The sequence below is a fragment of the Crocodylus siamensis genome, chromosome 13 (genome assembly GCF_052110815.1).
Source record: "Crocodylus siamensis isolate JL-2025a chromosome 13, ASM5211081v1, whole genome shotgun sequence".
Classification (NCBI taxonomy): domain Eukaryota; kingdom Metazoa; phylum Chordata; order Crocodylia; family Crocodylidae; genus Crocodylus; species Crocodylus siamensis.
Genome location: NC_143407.1, coordinates 11,798,770 through 11,823,883, shown reverse-complemented (window position 1 = coordinate 11,823,883; position 25,114 = coordinate 11,798,770). Strand labels below are relative to the sequence as shown.

Below are 25,114 nucleotides of genomic sequence, written 5' to 3'. Positions count from 1 at the left end.
GGTTTAGCTGGTCCTATCCCATCCAGCCAACCCTGGGAGTGCAGGGAAGCGTGAGTCTCTGGCTTTGGATGGGGAAAGCATCCATTTTGCTTCATCTCAGTCTAAGCCTGCTCTTCCTTCCCATAAAGTAGTTCTGCCAGAGACCAGGCATCTTACTTGTACCCCATCTCTTTGGCTGCAAGCACTGCATTTTACCTGTTCCCAGTGATGTGGGGGTGACCTGGGGCTGATGTAGCTGGGAACAAGGGTGACAGAAACGCCAGCTGCATCCTTTTTTCTGCTCCAGGTTACTATGGAGATAACTGTGTGAACGTATGCTCCCTCAATCCATGTGAGCACCAGTCTGTGTGCACTCGCAAGCCCAGCTCCTCACATGGCTACACGTGTGAGTGCCCCCACAACTACTTCGGGCCCTACTGTGAAAACAAGTGAGTCACCAAGCGTGTATGGGGGCAGGGGCATTTGCATGTGCTGTATGTATGTGTGCAATGAACCTGCAAGGGGCATGCAAGAGAGAATGTGAAAGAAATGTGCAGGGCAGTCTGGGGAAGCCGAGATGCACACACCCATGTAATCAGCCCATGCATGTGCCATGTGTCTGGAGAGGTGGTGTCAGTGTGGTGAGTACCATGTCTCTGAGTGGGCCGGGTGTGCAGGGCTGGGTGTGTACAGGGTTGGCATGTGGAGCAGTGTGGTGCCTGTATCTATGTGTAACGATGGTGGTGCTCTGTGGTAGGATTGACCAGCCGTGCCCACGGGGATGGTGGGGGCACCCCATGTGTGGCCCCTGCAGCTGTGACATCAGCAAAGGCTTTGATTCGGACTGTAACAAAACTACTGGGGAGTGTCGCTGCAAGGTAAGTGTGAGGGCTGGAGAGTGGGAGTGGGTTGGGGATATGCCGATAGATGGTAAGCATGGGAGGAGGGGACTGGGATGGGAATACAGCACTGCAGGGTCCAGGGCCTCCCTGTCTTCCGTCTTGCTCTGGTTGTGCTGCGTGTATTGGCTGCACTCTCCCTGGGTGCTGAGAAACTGAGAACAGGGATTTCTGTTCCACACCAGGAACTCAGCAGATGGGAGTGAGAGAGGGAGGGAGGGAGGGCCTGGGATGGAGTGTGAACTACCCATGTGATGCAGCTGTGAGAAAGGCAGATATAATCTCAGACTGGATCAGGGAGGATCTATGCAGCAGATGGAGGGACATATTAGCACCATTGTACAAGACCTCATAAAACTTCATCTGGAGTATAGGGTACAGTTTGTGTCACCCCACTTCAAGAAACATAAATTCAGATTGCAGGAAGTGCCAAGAAGGACTTCTGGGTTGATGAGAGTGACAAAGGCCAGACACGCAAGAGAAGGCTGGAAGCACATGGTGTGTTCAGCTTGGCAACACAAAAGCTGAGGGGGGATAAGGACTGATTTCTATACATTAGAAATAATGTCAGGGATGGAAAGGAGCTCTTTAAGGTCCAGGACAATATTGGAACAAGAACAATGTATATAAATTGGCCATGAATACATTTGGACCAGAAATTAGGTTTCTAGCCACGTATGGAGTGAGGTTCTGGAACAGCCTCCCAAGAGCTTTGTGGGCAAACGTTACTTTGAACACAGAGCTTGATGGGTCTGTAAATAGGATTGAGGGATGTGGCTGTCTCAGGAATACCAGGGGGCTAGACTCAGTGACCCAGTAAGTCCCTGTCACTCCTCTGTTTCCAAATAGAGACCTCCATCTGCAACCTGAGGTATAGGGCCAAAGACTGGTTGGGTGAGGGTTAACTGAATTCCCTTCTCCTCAGAGAGAGGTCCTCAGGGCAGGGGGGAGCAAGGATACCTTTCCCTGTTGTCACCCGTGCTGTACTTGAACTGTAGATGAGATATGCAGCTCCCACTTCTCTTTGCCCTCCTTTTGTCCTGGGGCTGATGTCCTGTGTTTCCTTGTGCCTCCAGGAAAATCACTACCGCCCACTGGACAGCAACTCCTGCCTGCTGTGTGATTGCTACCCCACAGGCTCATTGTCACGCCTTTGTGACATGGAAACGGGCCAGTGCCAGTGCAAGCCGGGTGTCATCGGGCGCCGCTGCGACCACTGCGATAACCCCTTTGCTGAGGTTACCACAAACGGCTGTGAAGGTTGGCACAACCCCAGGGGCGGGGGGCACGTATTGGAGCACAAGCACCATTTGTGACGTAGGGGAAGCAGGAGATGGATCTCAGCAACAAAGAGGGCTGTGAAGAGTCAGGAGGACTGAATGCCTCTTTAACAGGGGAGGTCCTAGTTGGATGGCTTTGTCCATTTTGCTGGGATTGGAAGATGGAAGTGTCTAGTGGCAGCAGGAGATGTGGCCCCTGGGCTGGCTCTGGTTCTCCGTGCCCCACCCCCCCGCATGTATCCTGCTCTTTGGATATAGCAAAGTAGCCTCCTGCCCTCCACCTCCCCTGCCGTGGAGGATAAGTTGCATGGAGCTCTTTGGGTGCAGAGAGGTAGACCTAGCCCAGAAGTGGCGCGGTGGGCCCTGGAACATAGAAATGTTCCACCCCAAGTTCTGCTGTTGAGCCTTGGAGCTCTGGGCTTCTCCATTGCTCTGGGTGGTCTCCTGTCCCCTCCATCCCTTGTAACGCAGACTCTCATGTGGGATCTTAATGTCTGCCTGCACCTCGGCAGGCCAGTATCAGTGTGGGAGCTGTGATTGGGATGCTCCAACTGTGGCTTTCCTGAAGGCATGACTAGGTGGGGCTGCTCCCAACCGGTCAGCCCTCATATTGCCCAATGTGTTCCTGGGTTTCTCAAAGCAGTATGGTCCCAGCCACCACTCTGATGCTGCCTCTTTGCCTTTCAGTGAACTATGACAGCTGCCCTCGTGCCATAGAAGCCAACATCTGGTGGCCCCGTACCCGCTTTGGCCTTCCAGCTGCAGCACCTTGCCCCAAAGGATCTTTTGGTAACTGTGCACTGCTGTGCCATGAGGAAGTGGTGCTAGGGTGGGTGCTGCACCACTGTGCTGTACACAGGGGCTACGGCCATAGTGTGACACTCCAGGCCTTTCTGCATATGCAGGGCTCCTGGTGGCCAGGACAACTGAAGCCTTGCAGTATGGTGCTGGCTTGGTTTACTGCCTCTGTGCCATGCTAATGCTGCTGTATGCTCAGAGAGGCAGTAGCCTGGCAGCACGTGAACCTGGCAACATCTGACAGGGCTGTTGTGAGGGCATGACATTCTCCACGGTGACCTCTCTCTCCTCCCTTCCAGGGACAGCTGTGCGGCACTGTGATGAGCACAAAGGCTGGCTGGCTCCCAACCTCTTCAACTGCACCTCGCTGACCTTTGCCGAGCTCAAGAGCTTTGTAAGTGGCATCTTCCCTGTTGGAGACGGATCTGAGCCCCAGATTTAGGGATCCCAAAACCCAGCCTAGACAGGGACTGCGCTGTCAGGTTATACCCATGCTTCTCATTCATTAGAGGTGGGGACTATGGAGACTTACAACCACCAGCATTCAGTCCTGTGACTGGATAAGAGAGGCCCCGCTATGGCATTCAGAATTGGATGGAGCGGTGCCTACTGGGAACTCTGGCCTCAACCAGTTACATCTTGGTTCAGAGAGAGAAAGAGCAGTGCATGCTCCATGGGCTGCACCTTACATCAGTGGCGAAGTGCTTTGGTGGTCCCCCCTTGGTAACCCATGTCATGGCACAGCCTGGTAGAAGAGCCAGGCTGTGCAGTGCTGCCATGATCAGGGTGCTCAGGGGTGATGGGGCTCTTATTCAGTAGCTCCCTGAAAGGGTGTAAGGGCACAGGAAGGAAGAAGATGTGGTCCCTGTGACTGTACCTGGGAGCAGTGCACACTGAGAGATGCCACTCAGTGGTATTTCTAAATGAAGGCAGCCTCAGCCCTAACCCCAATGGCCCCCAGCCTCTCTGCCAAGCTCCCTCTCCCCACCCCCCGGCTGTCAAGGGGCTGAGGCACGGTGCTCAGCCTTGGCACTGAGCTGTGTGTTGCTTGGCCCACAGGCGGAGCGGCTGCTGAGGAATGAGTCATTCCTGGACACAGGGCAGTCACAGCAGGTGGCCTTGCAGCTGCACAATGCCACCCAGCACACAGACGGCTACTTTGGCAGTGACATCAAGGTGGCCTACCAGCTCTCTGCTCGGCTCCTGGAGCACGAAAGTACTCAGCAGGGCTTTGGCCTGGCTGCCACACAGGATGTCCACTTCACGGAGGTAACAACAGGGCAGGGCAGCCAAGAGACTGTGTGTTAGGCGACCTCAGAGGAATCGAGCGGAGGCAGAACCCATTGGCATGGGGAAGCAGTGCCAGCGCTTGGAGGGGCAGCAGGCGGCACCTCCCCAGTCAGAGCATCCCTGGTGCCATCCACGTGTGGGCAAAAGGCTGTGAATCAAGGACAGTCCTAGTGGTTGGAGCAGACATGTAGTGTATGGGGGAGGCCTCAGCAGGGCTTTGTTTCATACAACCTTTCCTCAAAGCAAGGGGATATGAGGAGGGAGCTGGGTATTCCTTTTTGGCCCACATCATGGCATTGCCATACGGGAGAGCCAGGGTGCTCTGCGGCACCAGGTGCGGACTGGGCTTTACTCCCCGGCTGGGTGTCTTGGTGAGAGGGCTCAAGAAACAAAACATCCAGGAGAAACAGGAGGCGGGTGAAGCTGCAGAGGGCTCAGAGAAGACAGTTCAGCAGTGCAGGAAGTATAAACTTTGGGGCATAGTGTCCACACCTGAGGACAGGCTAGTGATCCAGGCTGGCTTGGATAAGCTTAGTAAGTGGGCAGATGCAAACCTGATGATGTTCAATACCGATAACTGTAAGGTACTCCACCTTGGGGTGGGGGGGACCCGCAGCATACTTATAGGCTCGGCAGTGCTACGCTTGCTAGCATCACTGCTGAAAGAGACTTGGGGGTCGTGATTGACCACAAGATGAACATGAGCCACCAATGCGATGTTGCAGCTGTTAAAGCAAACAAAACCCTGGCTTGCATCCATAGATGCTTCTCAAGCAAATCCCAGGATGTCGTCCTCCCGCTGTCCTCGGTCTTGGTGAGGCCACAGTTGGAGTACTGCGTCCAATTCTGGGTTCCTTAATTCAAGAAGGATGTGGAGAAGCTCGAGAGAGTCCAGAGGAGAGCCACGCGCATGGTCAGAGGGCAGGAAAAAAGGCTGAGAGCCATGGGACGCTTCAGTCTGGAAAAGCGCAGGCTCAGGGGGGCCTGGTTGCTGCTTATAAGTACACAAGGGGTGTACATCAGGATCTGGGAGAGCGTCTGTTCATCAGAGCGCCCCAAGGAAAAGCAAGGACCAACAGTCATAAACTCCTACAAGACCATTTTAGGCTGGACATAAGAAAGCATTTCTTTACTGTCTGAGCCTCCAGGACCTGGAATAGACTCCCTCCAGATATGGTGCAGGCACCTACTCTGGACTCATTCAAGAAATGCTTGGAGGCTTACCTTGCTGGGGTCCTTTGACCCTAGCTGACTTCCTGCCCCTGGAGCAGGGAGCTGGACTTGATCTTTGAGGTCCCTTCCAGCCCTAACGTCTAGGAAATTCATGAGGTCCTGGGATCATCTGGGCTCAGGCTGCCACTGGATGTTGTGGACATCCTAGTCTGGGGCAGGCTGGGAGTGCTGGAAGCTTTACCCCATTTCAGTTTGTGGGCTCCCCACGCTTCCACGTGAAGCAGCTAGCTAGGGAGTTAGGGCTGTGTACTGCAGCTCCACTTAGATTAGGGGAGGGGTGGTTCCCTGGAGAGACCTGTGAAGCATCCTGCATTTCAGGGCATAGCAACCAGGTACCAGGGTGATAGTCATGCTATAAATACAAGGTTCCCCCATTCCTGTGCGGGTGGATGGATCCCCACATGAAGTGCTCTGAGGATGTGGTGATGGCTGAAGCCCTGCATGTAGCTGATGAGACATGAGCCCCTGCCTGGGGCACTGTTCAAAGCAGGACCATCCCCAACTAGATCGTTCCAGCCAGGGCTTTGTCAAGCCAGGCCTTAAAATCCTCCAAGAATGGAGTTTCCACCACCTCCCTATGTAACCTGTTCCAGTGCTTCACCACCCTCCTAGGGAGAAAGATTTTCCTAATATCCACTCTAAACCTCCCCTGCTGCACCTTGAGACCATTGCATCTTAATCCACCACCACTGAGAACAGTCCAGCTCCATCCTCTTTGGAACCGCCCTGCAGGTAGCTAAAGGCTGCCATTAAATCTCCCCTCAGCCTTGTCTTCTGCAGACTAAATAAGCCCAGTGCCCTCAGCCTCTCCTCATAAGTCATGTGCCCCCGCCACCAGACCATTTTTTGTTGCCCTCTTCTGGACTCTCTCCAACTTGTTCACATCCTTCCTGTGTAGAGGGGTCGTCCGTGGGTGTATTCCCTCTTGCCTATGTTGGTTGGAGTGGGGCTATGACACTTGGTGGCTGTAGCAGCAAGATGCTTGGAGAGCTGTGCTCTGGGTCCCCCACCTGTCAGCTCTGCTTGTCACCCCCTGGGAGAGGGGGCACTCTCTACCTGCCTCTGACTGCGCTGCTACCTGTGCCTGTGCAGAACCTGCTGCAGGTGGGCAGCGCCCTGCTGGACATCAGCAACAAGCGGCACTGGGACCTAATCCAGCAGACAGAGGGTGGCACTGCTTGGCTGCTGAAGCACTACGAAGACTATGCCAGCGCCCTGGCCCAGAACATGCGCAATACATACCTGAGCCCCTTCACCATTATCACACCTAACATCGGTGAGCACCGGGGCTGTGCCGTGGAGACGTGTGTATGGGTGTAGGCAGAGGGGTGGTGCCTTGGCAGTACATGTGTGGGCAGGGGGAATGGTGCCTTTGTGACCCGTGTGTATGTATGGGGGGTGCATCTCTCTGTTGTGTGTAGGGGGAAGGGCCTTGGCAAGTGCACACACATGTGGGGATGCCTTGATGCCGTGTGCAGCATCTCAGTGAGCTGTGTGCAGTAGACCCCTTGTGTGGCCCCTTCCTTTGTGGCAGTGATGGTGGCCCTCTGAAGAGGGCCAGAAAACTGATGTGGCCATTGAGGACAGGAGCTGGTCCTCTTCCAGTATATTACACTGATGGACGTAGCTGGTGGGTGCGGTGATGATAGCTGGAAAACATATGCAGGCAGCTGCTGTGCATGGAGCTGACTGCCCTCCAGATATGTCCCCTGCTCTGTCCCAGCCCCCTTCCCTGGGCATTGCTTCCCAGGTCTGAAGAGGAGGTCAGGTTATATAGATCAGACCAAGCCCTCAGCAAGCTGAAGCTGGGCATGCACAACATCACCCCCCCAATCTTGGTCTCTGAAATAGGTGGGCAAGGTTACTCTGATGCTCCTCGCTGCTGCTGGCTCATGTTTCCTTGCTCCTAAGGAGATAGGCACAGCTGGGTGTAGGGGTTACCTGGACCTCATTGGTGTCCATTGTCTTTTTAACATGAGGAAGGCTTAGTTGTCTGAGTAGAGGCTTCAGGGCCAGGACATGGTACCATGCAGCAGCAGCTCCCTTTGCCCAGCCCAGTACACAGGCCTCTCATGCTTTGTGCTCAAACCACTATATTTTGGGAGGAGGTGGATGTAGCCTCTATAGTTCATCTGGCTTTTGCTGCCTTGCACCAGTGGGGGGAGTTCTTATCCTTATGCCAAAAATGAGCCTCAGCCACCAGCAGCTGCAGAAGCATGAGGATCTTTGCTGTCCACAACAGAGAAGCGCTCTCTGGGTGCTTTCCTGGGCATTGTGCATCTCTCTTGTCTAAGCAAGGCAGGGGCCAGGCCCACAACTCCACTGGTTCCAGGTTTCCTAGGCCTGGTTCATGTGCCCATTACCTAACAAGAGTGTGTTTTCCCCACCAGTCATCTCTGTGGTGCGGCTGGACAAGATGAACTTTGCTGGTGCCAAGCTCCCCCACTATGAGGCACTCCGTGGTGAGAAACCTGCAGACCTGGAGACCACTGTCATCCTACCTGAAACTGTCTTCAGGGCCCCCGAAGGCAAATGTGAGTCAGTGGTGTCCCCTGCCAGGGAGCTGTAATAGGAAGGGCAGCCAAGGGCCCCTGCACCAGTGATAGGGAGCTGGGTGGGGAGTGCAGGGCTGGCATTGCAAGGCTGTAAGAGACATCAGTGCTGCTGGGGTGGGCAGAAGGGCCCTAGGCTGGAAGGGAGCACTGTACAAGCTGCGGTTTTGCTCTCAGTGTGCTGGTCCTCAGAGTCATTCTGGATTTGCCCTGGCATGCCCATGGCATAGCTTGGCATGCCTTGCTTGCACCAGCCTGCCTTGCAAGGAGAGCCACACGACCTCTCCTGGGGGATCCCTTTGATTGTGATTGTGTCCATATTTGTCTCGCCACATCCCGGTTCTCAGGGGGCTCTTGGTTCTTCCTGCAGACACCCCAACAGCCAATGTCAAGCATTTCTCTAACTCTGGGGAGGAGCAGGACAGGGAGGAACATAAAGAGGAGGAGCTGGGCCTGTTTACCCGACACAAGAGACATCCAGACCTGGGTGAAGGCCAGGCCGTGGCCAGCGTCATCATCTACCGCACCCTGGCAGGGCTTCTGCCAGAGCAGTATGACACGGACAAGCGAAGCCTGAGGTACATGCAGCAGTGGGAGACACATGGACAACAGGATGGGAAGAGGGGAGGCAGTGAGAAGGGAATGGGATGCTGGGGGCTCGGGGAAGGCACAGAGGTCAAGTCTACTCCAGGTCAGGAGTGGCATGGCCAGCAGCCAGGCCTACTGGTGTAGCCCCACCAGGCAGTGTATCGCAGCTTGGCCTGACAGGTGTCTCCCCTGGGGAGGCTGGTTGGTCCTTGGCCTCTGCCGGTATCCAACCTGGACACCTGCCCTCGGAGGACCTGGCTTGAGACCTGCGACAGTTGTTCACAGGGCTAAATATCAGCCTCTTAGCATTGGCTTTCATTCCCTGCTGGCCTGGCCAAGACCCAAACCCATCTGCCTGTTTTCCTGTTGCACTCAGCCTGGTGCTGCCTGGCCCTGCAGATGCACTTCTCCCCTTCCCTCCCCATCCCCACCACAATTTCAGTTGACCTGGCTGGTACTGGGCCTCACCCCAGCTGGCAGGGTGAAGTTGCTGTGGTGGGGACAGGCTGTGTTTCCTGTCCTGTCTGCTCTCACCCATGTTGACCCCACCCTTGCTGTTATAGGGAGGACTGCACCCTAGTACCACAGCCACAGGGGAAAGGGAGACATTGGCCTTCCCGCAGTTCAAAACACCCAGAGTTCAAGAGGGACACCAGGGCTTGTGCCCTCCAAGTGCCTCTCCACCCACTGCTTCCTATGCTCCTTATGCAGGTGTATTGTGCTCTTTCCAGCTCTTGTGGATGTGTCACCACTTCCACTTGCTAGAGGGAATTAGATCTGTGCACATGTGTGTGGGGAGGGGGGTGATGTCTCCTGCTGGGGACTGGAGCCCTAAGGGTGATAAGTCCAACCACTCCACTAGCTGGTAGGGATTTCTATTTTGCCCAAGTGGGGTGGTTTTACTTCTGCTGTGCTTTTATAGGCAGTAAACCCTGTGGAGGTGCAGGATGGGCACAGGCATTGGTAGCCGTGGGACAGAGACAGGGGTGGTTACAGCAGTGGTTGCAGCAGTGCAGGGTGGCAGGTGGGCACAAGCGGCAGCAAGAGCTGTGGGGTCCCAAGGATCGGGTTGTTCCTGCAGGGTCCCCAAACGGCCGATCATCAACACCCCTGTGGTGAGTATCAGTGTCCATGACAATGACGAGCCAGTGCAGCGGGCACTGGAGAAACCCATCACAGTGCAGTTCCGGCTGCTAGAGACAGAGGAGCGCACCAAGCCCATATGTGTCTTCTGGAATCACTCCATCCTGTGAGTACCTAGGGTGAGGCACAGGCACCCACCACAACTCTCACCCCACCCACCCCAGGCACAGCCCAGCAGCTAGTGGCCAGCAGGGTTTGGGAAGGGATCCCCTGCTGACACAGGGATACAGGGCACGTGATCATGACTGCGCTCTCTGGCTGTCCCCAGAGTGAGCGGGACAGGCGGCTGGTCAGCCAAGGGCTGTGAGGTGGTCTTCAGGAACGAGACCCATGTCAGCTGCCAGTGCAACCACATGACCAGTTTTGCTGTGCTGATGGACATCTCCAGGAGAGAGGTGACAAGGGGAGGGGACCCTGACCCTGGGGAAAAGGGGCCCTTGGGTGGAGCAAAATGAATGAGATGAGGGGGGTCCCTCCATAGGAGTGGAGTGGTGGGGGGCTTCAGCATAGAAGGGAAGGGCGTTGGGATGGTGTGTGAGGCTAGAGTGCAAGACAAGTGAGAGGGGTCCTATCCACAGGGGACAGGGTGGTGGGTGATGCCTCGGGGATTGCTTGAGGCCTTTGGTATGAAGCCCATGGGTGGTATTTGGGGCTGAGTCTATGGTGGTTGGCAGGGCCCATCTTGGCTTCTTAAGCAGCAGTATTACTCTGCACTATTGAGCTGTATTTTCCCCCCAGAATGGGGAGATCCTGCCGTTGAAGACCATCACCTATGCCTCCATCGCTGTCACTCTGGGAGGCCTCTTCCTCACCTTTGTGGTTTTGGCCAGCCTGAGGGCCCTGCGCTCCAACCAGCACAGCATCCGCAAGAACATGATGGTGGCCCTCTTCCTTTCCGAGCTCCTCTTTCTCCTGGGCATCAACCAGGCCGACATCCCCGTAAGCTTCTAGGAGCAGCCCTGGGACCTGGGCTGGCACGTCTGGCTGGGCAGAAATGACCAAGGAAGCAGGGCTGATCAAAGGCTCCCTCCTATGGAGGGGCAGGGGCACCTCTGGGTGGCAGGAGTCCCAGTCAGTTGCTGTGAGCTGCGTCCTGCTGGCTGTTAGTCAGGATAGAGGGGTGTTGGTGCAAATACACTGTGTCTGCCCCAGTGCATACATGGCTAGTGCTGCAAAGGAGGGCTGAGCTGCCCAAGGCTTAGGCCTGAAAAATAAACCCCACAGCTGCTGCAGCAGGTGGCCACAATTCAGGTTGGGCAACTCTCAGACCCCAATGCACATGAAATTATGTGAGCTCCTGCATTTGTCTGGCAAGACCTCCCTGCAGGACCATAGTCTCCAACATAGGTGTGAACTCCTCCCCTGCTTCTTTCTCCTGACATCTGGTCTGGCCTCCCCCCAGTTTGCCTGTACAGTCATCGCCATCCTGCTGCACTTCTTCTACATGTGTGCCTTTGCCTGGGTGCTGCTGGAGGCCCTGCACATCTATCGCATGCTGACTGAGGTGCGCGACATCAACTACGGCCCCATGCGCTTCTATTACATGATTGGTTGGGGCGTGCCGGCCTTCATCACGGGTGAGTCCTGCCCCTGCACCCAGGCAGGATAGGAGAGAGCTGGCTGGGGAGGGTAACACTGCAGGGAAGGGTTTGGGGGATTGCACCTGAATTTGCAGCGGAGTGCAGCTGCAATAAAAGCAAATGTGGTGTTGACGGGAGTGTTTGGTGTAAGGCACAGGAGGTGATTGTACGACTCTAGTCAGCACTGGTTAGGCCTCAGAGCACTGTGCACAGTTGTGGGCTCCCTATTTTAATTCCTGTTCCCGACTCCATTCCTGGATGGGATGGGATGAGCTCAGGCCCAGGCAACAAACACTGGGAGCAGAGGCAGCCTGGGGAAGAATAACTAGTAGCTCAGACAGGTGCTGATTCCTTGCAGTGCCTTGTATTGACATCCTGCCTCCTCCACCCAGTTCTGCCAGTGACACTCAGTTTTGACCAACAGCCCTCCTGTTATTCAAGGCATCCTCCACAGCTGCTGGCACAGCCTGCAGCTCCCAGACCTGCCCCCACTTCCCACCTGCCAGCTGTGCTGGTGCCTCTCAACCTTGCCTCCCAAATCCCGGCCATTCCAGCCCAGGGGTGCTGGTCAAACCCAACTGTGCCCAGCTGTCAGGATCCAGCTAGGAATCCACTGTTTTGTTCCCTCTAATGGTAGGAGCTGATATCTGGAGCAGGATGATGGTGCTTGGATTGCTCTTCCTTTGCTGACAGTGGTGTATGGTGCTTCTCTCCTCAGGGCTGGCAGTGGGGCTGGATCCTGAGGGTTATGGGAACCCTGACTTCTGCTGGCTGTCCATCTATGACACGCTGATTTGGAGCTTTGCAGGGCCCATTGCCTTTGCTGTCTCGGTATGTATGACTGTCTATACACATGCAGCAAGGCTTTTTCAACGCACCATAATTACAGCATGTCGGAGCAGACTTGATTAATTACCGTGCTCCAGTAGACTCCATTGTCACATATGTCAGTGTCCTCATACTGAAAATGGCAGCGGGGGTGCTTTAACTAAAGCTGGTTCAATGAGCTTTAGTTAAAGTGTCCCCACCGCCATTTTTCAGCGTAGGGATGCTGACACACATGAGGCTCCAGGCACTTTAATTACAGTGGCTTTTGGAGCCACTCTAATTAAAGCACCCACCCACACACACACACACTCCTGGAGCACATGTATAAATGCCCTATGAGGTCATCTGGGGTCTTGGAGGCTTCCTGTGCATCTAGGGGGTCCTGGAGAAGAGCCCCAAAGGGCAGCAGGAAGTGGGGAGATAAGGGACTTGGCCTCTGCTCCCAGCTCGGGGCAAGAAGTAGGAGCAGCACACAGGCAGTTAGGACTCCTGGGTTCCCCTTTCAGCCCTGCTGCTGACCTGCTGTGCGCTTTGGGGCAGGTCACATTGCCCCTGTGAGTTTCCTCCCTGAGAGCTGCTGCTTGCAGAAAACTGATTGAGGGGCAGAAGACACTAGCCATGCAGACCTGCTGCCTTCTCTCCCACTGCAGCCCCAGATGCTTCCTGTCACATGTCAGGGTGTGAACTGACCTCTGCAGTGCCCAGCAAAGAAACCCTTTGATGCGTCATGGAGCAGCCCACCTGGTCCAGTGTCAGACCTGGTGTGGCTGATGCACTTGGCCCATGACACTACAACTCCTCCACCCTCATGAGGCAAGGGCAGTTGCCCACAGCCAGTAATGGATGCCCAAGGCTGGAGCTTTTCAAGGGCATAGTGGGCACAGAGGGGACACATTTCTAAAGCTGAAGGCGAGGAGTCTCATGGGGCAGGGAACCATGGGTACTTCCTGACCCCACTGTCCTGTGCTGACTCACCTCTCTTCCCCTCTCTACAGATGAGCATCTTTCTCCTTATCCTGGCAACTAAGGCCACCTGTGCAGCACAGCAACAGGGATTTGAGAAGAAGGGCACAGTGTGAGTCTGTACCTTCCATCCCAGTTAACTTCCTGCTAACACCCCTGATTTGCACACTGCCGCCTACAGCCTGCCGGCCACAGCAAGAGCACACCCCAGTTAAGGCCTGGTCTGGTGTGGGCAGGGTGTGGAGCACTGTTTTCCTGAGGGGTGTGTCTCAGAGAGATGCAGTCCTGTATCATTTTGGGGGAGGCTCCAGGCATGATGAGCCAACACTGCTCTGTTCAGTGAGCTGGAGGGGTAGAGATGTGGTGGCAGGGGCGCATCAGGGGGGTCTGCCCGGGAGGAAAGTGTGATTGGCCAGGTGAGTCCAAGGTCTCTGTGTGTCTGAGGGAGGGGACACAGTGTGTTCTGGGGGAATACAGGGAGGTTGGAGTTTCACTGGGGAAGGGTTGAGGGGGTGTGTGAGGCATGAAAGCTATGGATGTATCTGGGGGATGGGGGGGTCTCCATATGGGAAAGTGTGTCTGTCTGGGGAGGTGTGGTTGGAGTAGAGAGGGTCACCGTGCTTGTCATGTGTCTGATTTGGGGTCTGACCCCTACCCTCTCCCTCCCCATGCAGCTCAGGCCTGCAAACGGCCTTTATCATGCTGCTACTGATCAGCTCCACCTGGCTGCTAGCCCTGCTCTCTGTGAACAGTGACTCCATCCTCTTCCACTACCTTTTTGCTGGCTTCAACTGCCTCCAGGTACAGCAGATTGGGGCAAAGGAGTGTGGACTGGGAGGGTTTCTGTCTTTGGAGAGTGGGTGAAGAACCTTTTACCCACATACGTAGAACCCTGCGGGTCTCCTTCAGATTTGAGATTTCCTGGGGCTGGGTTACCAAAGCCAGCGATAGGAGAGAGTCCCATGCTGGGGGTGGTCTGAGAGATGGAGGAACTTCTGGTACTTGAAGGGGGTTGGGGGAATATGGGATGGATGAGAGAGAGCCTCATGCCCACACCCGCTTGCCTTATTGGAGGCCACCCCATTCCTCTTGCAGCCTGTTGGCTCATCTAGTATGGGGTGCTGGGGTGGGACTTATACATGGCTGTCCTGCCCCAGGCTCCACGTGGTCCTTTTCACATCTAACCTTCCTCTTGCTGCCTTCTCCAGGGGCCCTTAATCTTCCTCTTCTGCATCGTCTTCAGCAAAGAGGTGAGGAAGGCTCTGAAGTTCAGTTGCAGCAGGAAGCACAGCACGGACCCCATGCTCACTACCAAATCCACCTTAACAGCAGTGAGTGCCTGGGGGCTCCCCGTCTCCCTCTTCCTTCCACAGCAGGAACCTCAGAGGCAGGATAGCCATCAGTTTGGCCCCTAGAATGGCCTGCTGCCCCAGGCTGGGGTCATTTCAGCCAGCACTGGAATAGCAGCTGTCTTGTGAGTCAGTACTGAGGGGCATTAGTAGAAATGTGTGTGTTGGGAAGGCATCCTAGAGCTGGGGTAGCAGGGGGCTGCACCTTGGGGTGGAAGGGTAGAGCTGGGGGTGCCTGGAGCTGGGAGAGCAGGGAAGCTGCAGCTTGGGATTGAGAGACTGGCAGAACTGGAGGTGGACAGGATCCAATGAGGGGCAGATGTAGGCCAAGAGTGAGGAGCATTGGCAGAGCTGTGAGGGGGTCGCAGGGGTCAAGAGCTGTGTCAAGAGTGAGATTCAGCAGTGGAACCAGTGACTCGCCATCAGCCACCCCTCTTGCCCTGGGTTCTCCTTCTTCCCTGCCAGGCCTACAACTGCAACAACACGTACGTGGACGGCCGGCTGTACCACCCACCCTTTGGAGACTCCACAGGTTCCCTGCACAGCACCATTCGCTCGGGCAAGAGCCAGCACAGCTATATCCCCTTTGTGCTCAGGTATGGCTCATCACTCTGGGTCTGTGGGTGACAGGGAGTGGGGTATTTATATCCATCTTTATGCAGTATCCCCAGCTGGTTAGTAGTGCTCTGCCTTAGCCAATCGCACTGTGCTTTGCAATCCAGGGAGCAGGCTTCCCTCTTTTAGAACAACCTCCATTCTCTACCCCAGTGGGCTCCAGAGTGTCCCAGGATGCTTAGCACCACCTGAGATGGAGCTCTCAAAGACATGTCATGTCCCCTGGCTGAGCTGCTGGGGGAGCAGGTGGCCCAAGCAGGGCTTGGGACGGGAGCTGGCCAGGGTGCTGCTGCGGTTAGGAAGTGGCCTGTCTGTGTTTTGCAGAGAGGAGTCTGGTTTGAACAACAGCCAGGTGCACACAGGGCTGACGGACCCCAGTGCCCTCTTCCTGGAAGCCAAGGATCAGCCCAATGGTAAGGAGCGGCATTGCTTTCTGCTGGGGGCTTTGGAGTAGCTCCTGTGTTTGGGCAAATGAGACCCTTGCACAGTGGGAGTCCTGACATCCCCAGTGGTCTCCCTCTCGGATCCTGAGGCAGCAGCCTGAGTCTCTGTTGTGCAGTGTCTTAGTCCTTGGCTGTCTATCTCAGGGATTTCCCATTGCCTGGGCCATGCTTATTGTCCTCCCAGCTCCACTTAGCGGCTTCTGCTGTCTCAGAGGCAACTTAGTTAAGAACTAGTTCCATTCCCACCCCCACACCAAATAAAGGGACCAGTCCACTCTCTTGGAGCCCCTTAGCAGCACTTCTTCAGAGTCATTGGTACTACAGAAACAGTATTATCAAGGTCCCCTTATCCTGGGTACTGCACATGCACATACTGAGAGACAATCCCTGTCCCATCAAGGTCATCATTTCTGGAGCTGGGAGGGGAAACAGGCATGGAAAAGGCTTGATCCTTATGTGCTCATGACCAAGATCAGGCAGTAGGTCTGTGGAACAGCAGTGTTAGGATCCAGATCTCCAGACCATTGTCTCTCTCACCTTTTAATTAGAAGTCACTGGGCTCCAGCAGGTGCTTTTAGCCATTGAATCCTAGTGGCTGGGCTGTGGCTGTGTTTGGAGTGAGTTTGCAGTGAGGCATACATCTGTATTACCCTTCCTAGTGTCCCCATGGTTGGGTCAGATGGGCTAGGGACAGGCCATATGGACTGGGGCCTGATATAGGGGAAATTGGTCCCTCTGTGTATGTGAATCATGGTAGGTCAGTCTGGTTGGCACTGGGGTTTAGGGTCTTGGTGTGATGCCAGGTTGTGTGTGTGCATTCCCAATCTCAGAGCATGACACAGATTCAGACAGTGACCTGTCCCTGGAAGATGACCAGAGTGGCTCCTATGCCTCCACCCATTCTTCAGACAGCGAAGAGGATGAGGAATTCACTGGGGAACCCTGCTGGGAAAACCTGCTCTGCCCCAACAATGAGAAGCAGCCAGCACACAGCACCCCCAAAGGTAGTGCTGGCATTGGGGTGCTGGGTGGGGAGGGCAGAGTCCAGCTGATGGGGAGGGCAGCCCTGGGGCAATGTCAATGCATGGGCAGCCTGTTGCGTTCCTGCCACTTCCCTCTAGTCGATAGGAACATATTTCTTTTCTTTGCTAGCTCCTCTCTGCCCCCTCCACCCTAAATGCAGGTGCCCCTGGCCGTCCTGAAACACCAGATGTTGCTCACGGAGGCTGACTGAGACCATGCAAGAGAAGAGTTAGGCCGCGAAAGGCCATTGCTTTGCATTGGGCCTGGTTTCCCCGTTGCTCAGCCTGGTATAACTGGGAGTCACTGTACCAGGCCAGGTGCCCCTAGCTCAGCCTGGCATAAACCAGGAGCAGCCCGTTGAATTCAGTGGGTGAGCTGTATGTTGGGGCTGATGGCTACTTCAGGGACTGGTGAGCTGTATGTTGGGGCTGATGGCTACTGCAGGGACTGTCTCCCTCCTTCTGCTGAACGTGCTCCTTTCTTCAGCAGATGTGTTGGCTCATAGCAAGCCCTACTGGCCAGGGGAGTTTCTGACGACAGCCAGCGAGAGTGATGGGCATGGGGGCTTGGAGAAGCTGCGAGTGGAGACAGCCGAGGTGTCGCTGGGGCACCTGGATGACCTCCCCAGGGTGAACGGGGAGGCATTGTACAAGGAGAATGTGTTGATGTCGCTTCCCAACCCTGCTGCCCAGCCCCAGAAAGGTAAATGGGGGGCCTGGCTGATCCAGAGATTGTGGCTGGGAGTCCTAGTGCCTCACTGCTGAAGCTTCTCTGTACTGCCAGGGGATTCCCTTATAAATACTGCTGGGTGAGGGAGGCACACTTGGGCAGGTTCCTCTGTGTGCTGCAAGGCAGAGGGGGTGCTCTTGGGGCAGGGGCCCCCAGGGGTTTCTCGGGCAGTTACTGCAGCTTGAGATTCCTCAGAGGAATTAATCCCTCAGACCAGGGCTGTCCAGCTCCTAAGCAGCTGGGGGCCGAACACCCAGCAGGCCACATCGGGGTGAGCCACAGGCCCCCCAGGCTACATGCTGTTGGACAGTTCTGCCTCAAACCATCCCAGGCACAGCCGGTGCAGCATGGCGGTGACAGCCAGTAGTAGAGGGCTCCTTCCACTTCCCAGGTTGATGGAGGGGCTGGGTTGGGAGGAGGGTGGAATTAAACCTGGCAAAGGCTGCAGAGAGTTGCCTTCACCCTGCCCTGCTGGGGATGGCAGAGGTTGTGCTGGGCAAGGGAAGGCAAGGCAGCACAAGCTTTCACTTCCCCATGCCCAAGTACTTGGCCGTCAGTTTTTTCTACGGACGGGAAGCTGGGCTAAATTAACCCATGCTTGGACCCAGTGGGTTGGCTCTTATGGGGAGGCTGCCCAGGACTGGGGGCTTGCCTGGGAAAGGGACTGAGGTGTTCCCTCCCATCTGCTGCCTTCCTCGGCCCCCTCATCTCTCTCAACCCTCCAGGCATCCTGAAGAAAAAGTGCCTGCCAACCATCAATGAGAAGAACAGCATCCACCGCATCCACAACGAGCTCTCAGCCCACAAGTCGGGGACCGTGTTGTCCCATGGCTCCTCAGGCAGCGATGGGAGCCGGGCGGGGGGGTGTCCTCGGCCCCGCCAGACTCTGCAGGACCAGCTCAACGGGGTGACACCCATTGCCATGAGCATCAAGGCTGGCACCGTGGACGAGGACTCCTCAGGCTCTGAGTGAGTACAGCACCGTGGTGGGTGTAGCCACAAACCTGCCCCAAGCTAAGCCCTTCTAGGAGCCACCCTGGTGCTTAGGGCATTGCGCTGCAGGGAGAACCTTGTGGATTTATAGTGAGGGTAGTTCAGGACCAGGCCCTTGATCCCAGCCCCTATGGCAACTTGCAGCTGAGGTTGCAGCTCCCTTCCTGCACCTATCCCAACAGGGACTTGTCCTTGGGTAATCTGCTACCAACTGCCCAGGGGGCATCTAGTGCCTTGTGATGCAGCTGTGGGGACAGGGAGAGTATCCAGCTCTGCAGACTGTTCCCTCTCTGCCCGCCTCCACCCTTCCCATCCTGCTGTGCCTCTGGGTCAGCTCCTGAGCCATCGAAGTCACTGGGGCTGTGACTTTCCATGTACAGCAGCTATGGCTTCAGCCTTGTGTTCCCAGGGGGGTGTGAGTATGACCATCTCCCCCTTTCCTGCTGGGCCTCAACCTCACTCTCCCATTCTGAGAGCAAGGCAGAGCAGCTATGCTGATCCTCACCAGAAGCAGAGCTGCACTGTGGCCTTGATACCTCTATGCCACCAGTCCCCAAAATCTAGGCAAGGAGCCCTCAGTGATCACTAAATCAGCATTGTACTGCACTCATCTTCCAGCCTGTCTCTTAGCAGCAAGACATCCCATGGCCTAAATCTCTTTGTCCCAGCAATCTCAGCCCCTTGCTGCCTCTACAGTTTAGGGCTCTGAGCTGGTATGTCTCCAGCTCCATGCCCCTTCACCTTGCGAAGCCCAATATCCAACCTAAAGAAGCTGCTTTCTTTGGCCTTCCTCTCCTTGAGCATGAGGGGTTTATTCAGCGTCTCTGGGCCTCCAAAGAAGTGGGGAGAGGAGGAAGGAAAGGGGCTGGTGAGATGCTGATGGGGAGGTCACAGTCCCCAAAGGGTGCTCTCTTCCTTCTCTAACTCCTCTGCTGCCTCTTGCACTAACCCTCCTCTTCTTTCCTTTCTGTCTCCTGCTTTCCCTGCTCAGATTTCTGTTTTTTAATTTCCTCCATTAACATGTGAGCCCCACGGCTCCCCGCCCCCATCTGTCTGTCTGTCTGTCCTGGCAGGGGGGCTGGGGGGTGCTTGGCCCAAGCTGCGAGGCCCAGATCCGCTCATGACCATACGTCCGTCTTGTTTGTTTTTGTTCCATTCCTCCCGTGCCCCTTCTCGCTGTGTCTGATCACTGCACAGGAGTGACGAGACCTCCATTTGATGGAGCCACCCTGCTCTGCTTAGGCTGCGAGCCAGGACAGCGCCCCCTCCTGCCAGATGCCCTTTCAAACTGCAGCGAAGAACGTAGCGACCCAAGGGTGCCTCTGTCCAACCTTGTTTTCAGTGCCAAATGAGCCCCATCCTGTGTCCTTGTGCCAGGTGGGGCTGGCGGGGATGGGGGAGGGCAGGGGCGGGAAGACAGATGTACTTGAACAGATGCACTTTGGATCATGGCTCACACATCACTGGTTTGCCTCTGAGCGAGGGGGCAGCCTCATCCACCCTCCCCGTCTTCAGGGATTACTGCTCTCCGGCCTGCCACAGCTGGAGCTGCCACATGGACAGACAGGTTGTTTCTTACCTAGTATAGCCAATACAAGGAGGCCTGGGTGCCACATGAGAAGTGTTGCTGCGGGGACACCCACGTCTCTGCTGATGGAGCCTTCGTGATGGGATGTAGCTGCCCTAAAGGGCGATAGGAACCGTGGCTGGTGTCCAGGCCTTGCTCCAGCAAGCCCTGCCATACTCATTGCCCCTAGTGCCTGGCCTTCCACCTCCCCTGCTGATGGCTACTCTCCCCATCCTTTCCTCTCCTCTTCACCCATGGGGTCTGTCCTGCACCTTGAAAAGGAACTATATCAATGCACTCAGGCCACACACTCTCTCCCCCATCTCTGTGTGCCAGGGGCCCATCCTGACTCACGGTCCTTAAACTAAAGGTCCATGTTTCTGGATGGGCCTCCTATGTGTGCACACAGCATGGCACTTTGGGCAAGCATAGGCTTGGAAAAGACACCAGAGAGTATATCATGTGGGAGGGCCAGCTGCCCTGTCCCACTTCCTCCTCAGACACCCATGGATAGTCCCATGCCCCCCAGAGAAACCCGTGGAGTCAGGCTAAGACTGTACCACCCAACTCCTGATGACATATGGTGGCTTCTCCCACTGGCTGAATGTGGTGCCTTCCACCCCTGTCCTAGAAGAAAGGTTCGTGTTTCTTGGTTTCCAACTTGGAAAGAGGTTACTGGTGATGGCTACATCTATAAGCAGTTGAGGAGGCCTCTGCCTTGGCTGTGCTGAATTCCCAGCATGCTAACTCTTGGCTACAGACAGAGATGCCAACCTTGCTTTATGCTGCAGTTTTCTATCCCAGCCAGATGAGACTCTAGCATGGAGGACTTGTCCCAGTAACTTGGATTTTGACAAGGGGCTCTTCATCTTGGGATCCTGGCCACGAGCTACATAGGACCTGGCTGTCCAAGTTCCCCCCCAGCGTTGGCTGGCCTCAATAGGACTGAGGGATGGATGCTCAGCATCTCAGACAGGACCTGTAAGTGGACTGGAAATGGGTTGTGCTTTAAAAGTCTTGGCCATCCCATGCCAGGAGTCTGATCCAAGCTCCACTGAGAGGAACCTTTCATTCTGACGCTGGATCCAGGCAATATGGTGAACTCGGCCCATACAAAAGGGCAAGACAGATCTTGGACCACCATCCTGTGGTGCCTCAGGTGAGCCCTCAGTGTGGGAAGCGTGACCCTGCAGCCTGGCAGCCATAAAGATTGTCCATGGCAGGGGTGTGTGACACATGAGTGATCTAACCATTATAGACAGCATGTCTGAGACCACAGTTGAATCACAGCTCTTTCCAGAGCAAGAACAAAGCCACAGCATGGTTTCAGCGCACAGCTCTTGGCACGAGCAGTCTGTTCTCCATCATGTGCTGTCATCCTGTGCACAACCCCCCAGCAAGCTTGGATCTGGGGTAGCAAAACCACTGCAGTAAAATCATAGCAGAGTCAGGAAGATGGGGAGAGATTGCTTTCCTTACTGAAGGGAGCCCCACCTCGGCCAGCCCCGCTGGAGGCAGGGGAAAAAATGGCCAAGATGGACATGGCCTTCTGAGGCCAGGATCAGGCTTCCCTGCTTTGGGGCTTGGGGCCTGAACAGCATGTGTCAATCTGTGCTGCCCTGAAAGCCAACCTGTGTGATCTGGCACCAGCTGAGGATGTGGCACCTAATTCCAGCCCCATGGCAAGGGGCTATTAAGGGGTAAATGAGGACAGGTGCCAAAGGTGAGAGAAGGTGCAGAAGTCAACGGCTGGACTTTGCTTGCCTTTAGCTTTCGGATCAGGTCATGCAAGAAAGGATGCGCTGGCAGGGTTGGCATTGCAGTGGCAGCTTTGACCTCTTCCCCATGTGGCTGTGCTGATGTGGGTCTCCTTTGCGGGGCCACTGGCAGGCTCTGTGGCAACCCGCCTGCTGCCTCTCCTGCCCATGCTGCAATTATTTTGTACAAAATTAAAAAAACAAAAAACATAAAAAGAGAAAAAAAAAACCCCAAAACAGTGGAGCGAGTGACTGGGTCCCATGCCACCAGGTGCCGGAGTGGTGCCTGCCTTCTGCCTCAGAGCCTTTGTTTTTCTACACCCTGCTAGGCTGAGTCCAGCTTCCACTTGCTCCTCACCGGGATGGTATGGCCTATACTTTTGGAAAACGGTTTGTTATATAGACCTGTGTGCACATATGGACATCCAGGGACGGATGTATTTCCACCAGGGAGGCAGTGATGGGGTAGATAAGCCCTTACTTACTCTGGGGTGTTTTTGAATTTGATGCCTCTTACAAGCTTTTTTTTTTATTTTTTTTTAATTTAAAAGAAAACAGAACCAGCTGCATTTCATAGATGGGAGTGTAGAGCGCTCCGGGGCAGAGGGAGCGGGATGGGGGCAGGTGGCGATTTGCACTCAGGCCAAGGGGATCAGCTGGGACAAGCGATCTGATGAGTGCTCAGAGCAGAGGTGCTCGGTCCACTCTGAAAATCGGCTCCCACACAACAGGCGGGCAAACCCACCACCTCCAGAAAGCCTGGCCACTGCCTCCAACCCTGTTGTGGCCTCTGGGTAAAGTACAGTTTTTAACCCTTTCTTGGAATTTCCCTCTTTGTTTTTAAGCTGCAGTTGGGACGCGATTGTTCTCCGTGTAAGGATCACTCCTCTGGCATCGGCACTAGGCCACGCTGTCACTGCCCGAGGTGTGAGCAGGGTGGGGGACAAGTGTCAGAAGGTGCCAGTCATGCCTTCCTTTGCTGGATGCTGCATTTGAAGGCCTTTCATGGTGTCCATTTCAGAACAGGTGTGTGGTCACCAGATGCCTGCCATCTCCCTCTGGAAGGCAGGAGGCAGCAGGGGCTCGTCTTTTCCTGGAAATGTCAGGCTTATTTAGGGGCTTGAACACAGGAGACGGCCAAAACCCAGCGTAGAGTCAGAGCAACATGCCCACAGTCATGGTTTGTGGTCTGGCCAGAGGGTTCAGAAAGCTGTAAAGAATATGTTAAAGCTACTCCTGCAGCTGAGAGTTGTCATGGCAAAGCAGCTCTGGTGTCTTGCTGTATCTCCAGGGAGATGAGGTTGGGCCTTGTGCCAAAAGCTGCCCCCAGTTGACCCAGCTGAAAATGGCAACCTGGTCACTTGGGTTAGGGAGTCAAAAGCAACCAGATGTGGTGTTAGCCACAACACGTCCTTGAGTGTCTTTGGCTACAGACAGTAGCCAGAGGGGCTATTCTGCTCAGGCGGACCAGTCTCCTTGGTTTCGCCTGTAGACAGGGTAAGGACAGCTGTACAGGCTGTTGGCACGATTGTAAGCAACCTTTTAACTCCAATGGCTGCTTACCCATTTAGAGACAGCACCTGGGTAGAAAATGGACCATCCAAGCCCTGTGTAAGGCCCAAGAGCTTTATGGACCGCAGATCCCATGCTCTGCGCTGGGGACACTTCATCCTTATCTGAGATGCATGTCATGGGTGTGGAGCCGAGCATCCCAATAACAGATCAGAGGGGTGGTAGAAGTCAGGCCCCTCCTTGCACTGCCAGTGTTGTCTCCCTCAGTGTCCCCATCCCGCCTTGCCTTGGGAAGCTGCAGCTTGTTTATCCCCCCAGTTGCTCTGTAAGGATCCATCTGTGTGTAGTTTATGGTCTATTTGCCTGTTAAAAGCAGCACTCACAGGAAATCAGGGATTCCTGATGTGTATCCTCAGAGGCAGCCTGAATAAAGGCAAACCAGGAGCAGGCTCCTATTCGATCCAACAAGTTACAGACCATGTCCTGCAAATCTTAAACAAAGCATGAGCGAACACAGGCAGTAGGAAATTAGCTGCATGACAGCTGGCATAAGGTTTGTTCAATGGGGGACAGGGGGCCCGGGGTGACTGACACCTGCCAAAGACCTGGTATGTCCACATGGAGCAAAAAAAAGGCCAGCTGTCCACCAGCTGAAGGCCTGGCTTTCGCTGTCCATGTGCTGAGGCTGATTTCCTTCACTTACTAATTGAGGAACTTCTTGAAAAACTGTGCTGGAGAGGAGAGGCCGCAGCGACAGAGTGGCTAAGGTGGGTGTCTTGTTACAGCTGCCCCAGGCACGAGTCCGAGTCCTGCTCTGGACTCATACCAGTGGGGGGGGGGCACACAAGATGGCCCGGCATAAATGGGCACCTGGTCATTTGAGCAGAGTCGGAGGCAGCCACATCACTCCCCTGTATGCCATTAGCACACTCGAGCTGGCATGCCAGTACATCTTAACCAGGCTCTCTCCTGGCTTAGGTAGCCCTCAACTGCCTGATGGGCATTTGCTGAAGTGCTCAGCCGCCTTCTGCTTCCAGTTGGGTCAGTGGATGCATTTGGGCTTCCTGGTGAGAGCACATCAGAGTAGGCCTAAATGCCATGCATTAAAGACCCCTCTTTACTGGCGTTTGCAAAGCCCTCGGGGCTGAACTATATTCTCCCAAGAATCCAGCAGCAGCTGCTCACACGAGGCCAAATTCTGGGAAGGCAGCTTGCAAGACCTGCTAATGGATCCCTCCACCAGGGCTTGAGGAGGAAGACTCTGGCAACAATTCCCCCAAAGGGTTAAAAACAGTGGGTTAGTCTGTTGTTTTATTACTGCTGACTTGACTTTTTTAATTAAAAAGAAAATCAATAAAAGATTCTGGCTCTTCCCTGGCGCCAATGGTTGAATTGTACTGCTAGGCCAACCACGTAGATACAGCAGGGTTCTCTCCCCAAGTAAATAATAAAGACCTGGTTCTTTTTGGGTGGCCCCTGTCCTGTACTGTCCATGAGCTGTCGCATGTTAAAGAGAAGGGGCTGGCCACTGGTAGGGGAACTCAAATGCTGACACTGCAGTATTAGCATAGGGTTGTAGAGCAGAGGCGGCAGAACAGGAAGGGTGTCCAAGAGTCTGGGCTTGGGCCTCACTCTGGACTAAAGCCAAAAGATGTCCCCAGTTCCCCAACCCGTTTACAAGTATGTTGAGTCAAAAGGCACTGGATGCAATGACAGCCATTTCACTCCTCTGTGTGCCATCAGCTGTACAGACTGCCCACCCAAGCCAGCAGGCCAAGGTGGTTTTCAGCACAACCTTTGTAGGACAGGCAGTTCAGACTCCTCCTGGCTTGTTCCAGCACTGCTCACTGCGTAACCTGGAAGAAAGTCCCAAATAATGTGGCCCTTTCCATACCAGAGAAGGACAGTGTGCCCCTGCTGCCCATCTCCAAAGCAAGCCACTTACTTCCTACTTTGTAGGCTGATGGAGCATTTAGAGTGAGTTTGGAGGCTG

The 25,114-nt window shown here is 55.0% G+C and overlaps 1 protein-coding gene across 3 annotated transcripts in view; it reads left to right on the top strand.

Moving 5' to 3' along the window:
- CELSR2 (cadherin EGF LAG seven-pass G-type receptor 2) overlaps positions 1-24,493 on the top strand; it is an 81,413-nt gene extending 56,920 nt beyond the window's left edge. Inside the window, exons 13-35 of one of the 3 annotated variants that reach the window (XM_090026238.1) lie at positions 287-428; positions 737-857; positions 1,955-2,138; positions 2,846-2,947; positions 3,256-3,350; positions 4,016-4,225; positions 6,572-6,755; positions 7,870-8,013; positions 8,402-8,609; positions 9,701-9,868; positions 10,031-10,157; positions 10,501-10,701; positions 11,165-11,339; positions 12,061-12,173; positions 13,166-13,245; positions 13,808-13,934; positions 14,342-14,464; positions 14,948-15,078; positions 15,422-15,510; positions 16,371-16,544; positions 17,050-17,265; positions 18,018-18,261; positions 19,483-24,493. In XM_090026238.1, the coding sequence (XP_089882364.1) occupies positions 287-428; positions 737-857; positions 1,955-2,138; positions 2,846-2,947; positions 3,256-3,350; positions 4,016-4,225; positions 6,572-6,755; positions 7,870-8,013; positions 8,402-8,609; positions 9,701-9,868; positions 10,031-10,157; positions 10,501-10,701; positions 11,165-11,339; positions 12,061-12,173; positions 13,166-13,245; positions 13,808-13,934; positions 14,342-14,464; positions 14,948-15,078; positions 15,422-15,510; positions 16,371-16,544; positions 17,050-17,265; positions 18,018-18,261; positions 19,483-19,504 (3,380 nt within the window). In that variant the 3' untranslated portion in view covers positions 19,505-24,493. The other 2 variants (XM_090026236.1, XM_090026235.1) reach the window with 2 other exon arrangements.
- The last annotated feature ends 621 nt before the right edge of the window (positions 24,494-25,114 follow it).